Source organism: Callionymus lyra, chromosome 12 (genome assembly GCF_982586985.1).
Source record: "Callionymus lyra chromosome 12, fCalLyr1.hap1.1, whole genome shotgun sequence".
NCBI classification, from domain to species: domain Eukaryota; kingdom Metazoa; phylum Chordata; class Actinopteri; order Syngnathiformes; family Callionymidae; genus Callionymus; species Callionymus lyra.
The window spans coordinates 1,447,186-1,453,746 of NC_141829.1; the positions used below are offsets into that span (position 1 = coordinate 1,447,186).

Genomic DNA, 6,561 nt, shown 5'->3' on the forward strand with positions numbered 1-6,561 from the left:
CACACTTAACGTCTACACAACTACACTCCTGTCTTACACTTAACGTCTACACAACTACACTCCTGTATCACACTTAACGTCTACACAACTACACTCCTGTCTTACACTTAACGTCTACACAACTACACTCCTGTATCACACTTAACGTCTACACAACTACACTCCTGTCTTACACTTAACGTCTACACAACTACACTCCTGTATCACACACAACAGTTACACAACTAAGATGTAGTTGTGTATAAAGTTTTTCTACACAACTCTCTCCATCAGTGACTCCTTTAGTGTCAGATGTACAAGAAAATGAAGTTATTAAGTTAGTAATAGTTATTAAGTTAGTAAAAGTTGTTTAGTTTAAAAATAAATGGTTTAATTTCTCAAGTTTATATTGAATTGTGGGATCTTAGTCTACGTCCTCTAGATCTATGTCGATTTGTATATAGATTTATATTTTCATAAACAGAGTCAAATATTATGTTTTAATGATCAATTTATTTAAAATTCTATATTCAAAATATTTAATGATCTGAGACTTTAAATTGAGTGAAAATCTTAGTTTCAAATGATATAAAGTGACTTCATGCTCTTATTTTGAAAGCCGGGCGTTTATTTCCTATTAAATGACGTTTGTGGAATTTACCTTAAAGTTTAGATCAAGAGTCAGCGATTGGTTCTGTAAAGACAGACCCGCCTTTTGCTGCTTCTGATTGGTTAATATTGCGTCAGACCTTCTGTGATTGATTGGCTAGATTTACACAGACCCAGAACAAAGTATATACATATTGAGTATTAAACGCATCAATAGAAACAAGAAAAAATAAATTTAAGGCCAAAATGTAGTTTTTAAATATTCTTTTGTAGTTTTCTTGGTCTTTTATACAATTAACTGTTTAATTTTATCTGTATCTCAGTTTATGTTCATTCGTTTGTTTGATAAAACTGAACATTATTTCGATACAGCAACAGGCGCTCGTCAATTGCATCGGTTTGTGATGGATTGACAGTGAGGTGAGGCACTGCCTCACAGGAGTCAAGGCCGTCTGATACGTCGAAGTGAAGAAACCTGGAGCAGAACCAGACTCGGATAAATAAAGTAGAACCTGAAGGTCGACACGTTCTAAATGTTTATTAAATGAAAGTCAAACGACACCAGGAGTTAAAACATGAGAAACATCGTCTTGTTCTTGAAGCACGAGTTCCTGTCGTCGGTTCCAGCAGATCAAGGATCCAGAAGGTCGCGCTCCGGGTTACTGTGGAAGAACCAAGGTCGTCAGAACATCTAGTTCCTTTTTAATTAGGGTTTTAGTCATGAAACAGTTTCTCTCCGTCAAGAATCAAATCAGAACAAATACGAGGAACCAAAGTGTAGAACTAAAGTGTAGAACTAAAGTGAAGAACTAAAGTGTAGAACTAAAGTGTAGAACTAAAGTGTAGAACTAAAGTGAAGAACCAAAGTGTAGAACTAAAGTGAAGAACTAAAGTGTAGAACTAAAGTGTAGAACTAAAGTGTAGCACTAAAGTGAAGAACTAAAGTGTAGAACTAAAGTGTAGAACTAAAGTGTAGAACTAAAGTGTAGAACTAAAGTGAAGAACTAAAGTGTAGAACTAAAGTGTAGAACTAAAGTGAAGAACTAAAGTGTAGAACTAAAGTGTAGAACTAAAGTGTAGAACTAAAGTGTAGAACTAAAGTGAAGAACTAAAGTGTAGAACTAAAGTGAAGAACTAAAGTGAAGAACTAAAGTGTAGAACTAAAGTGTAGAACTAAAGTGTAGAACTAAAGTGTAGAACTAAAGTGTAGAACTAAAGTGTAGCACTAAAGTGTAGCACTAAAGTGTAGAACTAAAGTGAAGAACTAAAGTGAAGAACTAAAGTGTAGCACTAAAGTGTAGAACTAAAGTGTAGAACTAAAGTGAAGAACTAAAGTGAAGAACTAAAGTGTAGAACTAAAGTGTAGCACTAAAGTGTAGCACTAAAGTGTAGCACTAAAGTGAAGAACTAAAGTGTAGCACTAAAGTGTAGCACTAAAGTGTAGAACTAAAGTGAAGAACTAAAGTGAAGAACTAAAGTGTAGAACTAAAGTGTAGAACTAAAGTGTAGCACTAAAGTGTAGCACTAAAGTGAAGAACTAAAGTGTAGCACTAAAGTGTAGAACTAAAGTGTAGAACTAAAGTGAAGAACTAAAGTGTAGAACTAAAGTGAAGAACTAAAGTGAAGAACTAAAGTGAAGAACTAAAGTGAAGAACTAAAGTGTAGAACTAAAGTGAAGAACTAAAGTGTAGAACTAAAGTGTAGAACTAAAGTGTAGAACTAAAGTGTAGCACTAAAGTGAAGAACTAAAGTGAAGAACTAAAGTGTAGAACTAAAGTGAAGAACTAAAGTGTAGAACTAAAGTGTAGAACTAAAGTGTAGAACTAAAGTGAAGAACTAAAGTGAAGAACTAAAGTGAAGAACTAAAGTGTAGAACTAAAGTGAAGAACTAAAGTGTAGAACTAAAGTGTAGAACTAAAGTGTAGAACTAAAGTGTAGAACTAAAGTGTAGAACTAAAGTGTAGAACTAAAGTGAAGAACTAAAGTGTAGAACTAAAGTGAAGAACTAAAGTGTAGAACTAAAGTGTAGAACTAAAGTGTAGAACTAAAGTGAAGAACTAAAGTGAAGAACTAAAGTGTAGAACTAAAGTGTAGAACTAAAGTGTAGAACTAAAGTGAAGAACTAAAGTGTAGAACTAAAGTGTAGAACTAAAGTGTAGCACTAAAGTGTAGCACTAAAGTGTAGCACTAAAGTGTAGCACTAAAGTGAAGAACTAAAGTGTAGCACTAAAGTGTAGAACTAAAGTGTAGCACTAAAGTGTAGAACTAAAGTGTAGAACTAAAGTGAAGAACTAAAGTGTAGAACTAAAGTGTAGAACTAAAGTGTAGAACTAAAGTGTAGAACTAAAGTGAAGAACTAAAGTGTAGAACTAAAGTGTAGAACTAAAGTGTAGCACTAAAGTGTAGAACTAAAGTGTAGAACTAAAGTGAAGAACTAAAGTGTAGAACTAAAGTGAAGAACTAAAGTGTAGAACTAAAGTGAAGAACTAAAGTGTAGCACTAAAGTGAAGAACTAAAGTGAAGAACTAAAGTGTAGAACTAAAGTGAAGAACTAAAGTGAAGAACTAAAGTGAAGAACTAAAGTGTAGAACTAAAGTGTAGAACTAAAGTGTAGAACTAAAGTGTAGAACTAAAGTGTAGAACTAAAGTGTAGAACTAAAGTGTAGAACTAAAGTGTAGAACTAAAGTGTAGAACTAAAGTGTAGAACTAAAGTGTAGAACTTACACATTTCTCGATCACGAGTCCGTCTTTGAAGAAAGTCATGATTGGAACATCGTCAATCTCACGATAGTCCAGCAGACCAACAGTTCCTGCAACGTCCATCGACTCGCCCGTGTAGAACTGAGACCAGAGGTTAGATCCAGCAACACACACACCTCACACACACAAATGCTTCTCACACACACAAATGCTTCTCACACACACGAATGCTTCTCACACACACACCTCACACACACGAATGCTTCTCACACACACACGTAATTGTCGTCACTCACCGCGAAGTTGTCGAACTTCTTCAGCAGCATCTTGATCTGTTCCGGAGCCGCATCCGTGAACGGCTTCACTCGGTCCGGGTTGGTCTCCTGCAGTTTGTTCTTGATGCTGCGAGGGGAGCGTCAGTGACACGTCAGTGACATCAGAGTGACGCGTCAGTGACACACGCGTCAGTGACACACGCGTCAGTGACACACGCGTCAGTGACACACGCGTCAGTGACACACGCGTCAGTGACACACGCGTCAGTGACACACGCGTCAGTGACACACGCGTCAGTGACACACGCGTCAGTGACACACGCGTCAGTGACACCACGGCGATCACAGTGACACGTCAGTGACATCAGAGTGACACGTCAGTGACACACGCGTCAGTGACACGTCAGTGACACGTCAGTGACACGTCAGTGACACGTCAGTGACACGTCAGTGACATCAGAGACACGTCAGTGACATCAGAGTGACATCAGAGTGACATCAGAGTGACATCAGAGTGACATCAGAGTGACACGCGTCAGTGACATCAGAGTGACATCAGAGTGACACGCGTCAGTGACATCAGAGTGACATCAGAGTGACATCAGAGTGACATCAGAGTGACATCAGAGTGACATCAGAGTGACACACGCGTCAGTGACACACGCGTCAGTGACACACGCGTCAGTGACACACGCGTCAGTGACACACGCGTCAGTGACACACGCGTCAGTGACACACGCGTCAGTGACACACGCGTCAGTGACACACGCGTCAGTGACACACGCGTCAGTGACATCAGAGTGACACGTCAGTGACATCACAGTGACACGTCAGTGACATCACAGTGACATCACAGTGACATCACAGTGACACGTCAGTGACATCAGAGTGACACACGCGTCAGTGACACACGCGTCAGTGACACACGCGTCAGTGACACACGCGTCAGTGACACACGCGTCAGTGACACACGCGTCAGTGACACACGCGTCAGTGACACACGCGTCAGTGACACACGCGTCAGTGACATCAGAGTGACACGTCAGTGACATCAGAGTGACACGTCAGTGACATCACAGTGACATCACAGTGACACGTCAGTGACATCAGAGTGACACACGCGTCAGTGACACACGTGTCAGTGACATCACAGTGACATCACAGTGACACGTCAGTGACATCACGGCGACATCAGTGACATCACAGTGACACGTCAGTGACATCACAGTGACACGTCAGTGACATCACAGCGACAGTGACGTCATACTCACTCCTTCATGTACTTCTTGATGTACGTCTTGTACGCGTCCTTCGAGAAGCTCGTCTCCGACAGCTTGTGGTTGAGCACGATGTCTACGCCGCTGATGGTCGGGATCTCAGAGTCTTCCAGCGGCTCCTCCGCCGACGCGTTGGCGCCGATCAGGTTCTCGTCGAAGCCCTCCCTCCTGGTGACGGTCTGTGCACACACACACACACACACACACACACACGTGTTCACATGTTTTCAGATGAACTTTCAACTCTGATAGGTTTCTTAACTAGTTCCACTTCGATGACCCTCAACACCTGGAGTTGATCCTCAGACTCTAAAGCTCCGTGACTTCGGTCCAACTGAGTCACGAGTCTGAGGAACTTATTTTAGAAACATGTCTTTATATGACGCGCTGCCGCCGCTGCTGCCCCCTGCTGGTCACACCGTCACACCACAGTCTCATCATGATGTTACACAGAGGCTTCTAACCATCAACTCTTAACCCAACCAGGTGAGGTAACCAGGTGAGGTAACCAGGTGAGGTAACCAGGTGAGGGTCAGTCTGGACTCGATCGTTGGAACAAAAACCTGAACAATCTTTGGACCAGACTTATGAAGTGGTTTTTAACTAGTTAGTGAGTCACTGGTTAGTAAGTCAACTAGTCTCCGAGAACAAAGGCTCACCTTCCCCTCCACGTGCACCAACAGACCACACGCGGACTCCGTGATCTTGTAAATGTCCGAGAACATCTCGTCGTCTGTGGAACAAGAAGCTCGTGGTTACACAACATGCTACACAACATGTAACACAACATGATACACAACATGCTACACGACATGGCGGGAGCGTGAGTTAGTTTAGTTAGTTAGTGGCGACACACGAGTCACGCCTCGATCACATCAACCGTAAGATTCTACGGTTGAACATCGACACAAACACACACTTTCTTCTACACAAACACACTTTCTTCTACACAAACACACGTCGAGCTTTAAAGCGTCGAGGCCTCGTCAACACGAGTTAGCATTGTTAGCCTCGTTAGCCTCGTTAGCATCACGATCCACATGAGCTCCTGCTCGCCGAGAAGCGGCGGCTGGTGCGGGTGACGCCGCCTCACTGACCGGAGATGATGTCCTTGTAGATGATCATGGTTCTGATGTTTCCGGGAGACTTGAGCTCGAGCGCCGCGACGATCAACCGCCTCCGTGGAGCGTCGAGAGGAAAAGAGCGAACAGGCCGCGCCGCGCCAGCGTGACGCCCCTATGACGTCAGCGCGGCGCCCGCCGCCGCACCGCCCGGTGGCCGCGAGCAGTACTGCAGCTTTCGATAGAACTTTATTGACAAAACAGACGAATCACAGCGAGCGAGAAAAACTTAAAATACATTTAAAATAAATCCGTTAAAACAAGAACATGGTTTTGATTCTATAGAATCCTTTTAAAAGTGTTTCAAACAATATCGTCTGCGAAAACATTTAAACACTAAAACTTAACATTTTTCTTCGTTATTCACCGTTTTTTGATCGAAGCTAATTTCTTGTGATTTAAAAAAGTGAAAATGTTTGTTTGGAAAATAAATAAATGCACGTCGAGTCGCGTCTGTGATGACGTCATCATCTCGCCAGAGTCTCGTTTTCCTCCCAAAATATTGATTTCAACTCAAACAACACTTTTAAACTAACAATCTAAATAAAAACACTTTCATTCTGAATCAAATCAGTTTAATGGACAATAATGTAGTTTTC

General features: G+C 41.7%; 1 protein-coding gene across 1 annotated transcript; it reads right to left on the minus strand.

Annotated features, from left to right (window-relative positions):
• Positions 1 to 1,111: 1,111 nt before the first annotated feature.
• tpt1 (tumor protein, translationally-controlled 1) lies at positions 1,112 to 6,087 on the minus strand. Its single transcript, XM_087803633.1, has 6 exons — positions 5,939 to 6,087; positions 5,501 to 5,574; positions 4,836 to 5,020; positions 3,586 to 3,691; positions 3,314 to 3,430; positions 1,112 to 1,250 (listed from the first exon to the last, which is right to left on the minus strand). Exons 1-6 carry the CDS (start codon positions 5,964 to 5,966, stop codon positions 1,248 to 1,250), a joined length of 513 nt encoding a protein of 170 aa, XP_087659759.1. The 5' UTR covers positions 5,967 to 6,087; the 3' UTR covers positions 1,112 to 1,247.
• Positions 6,088 to 6,561: the final 474 nt, after the last annotated feature.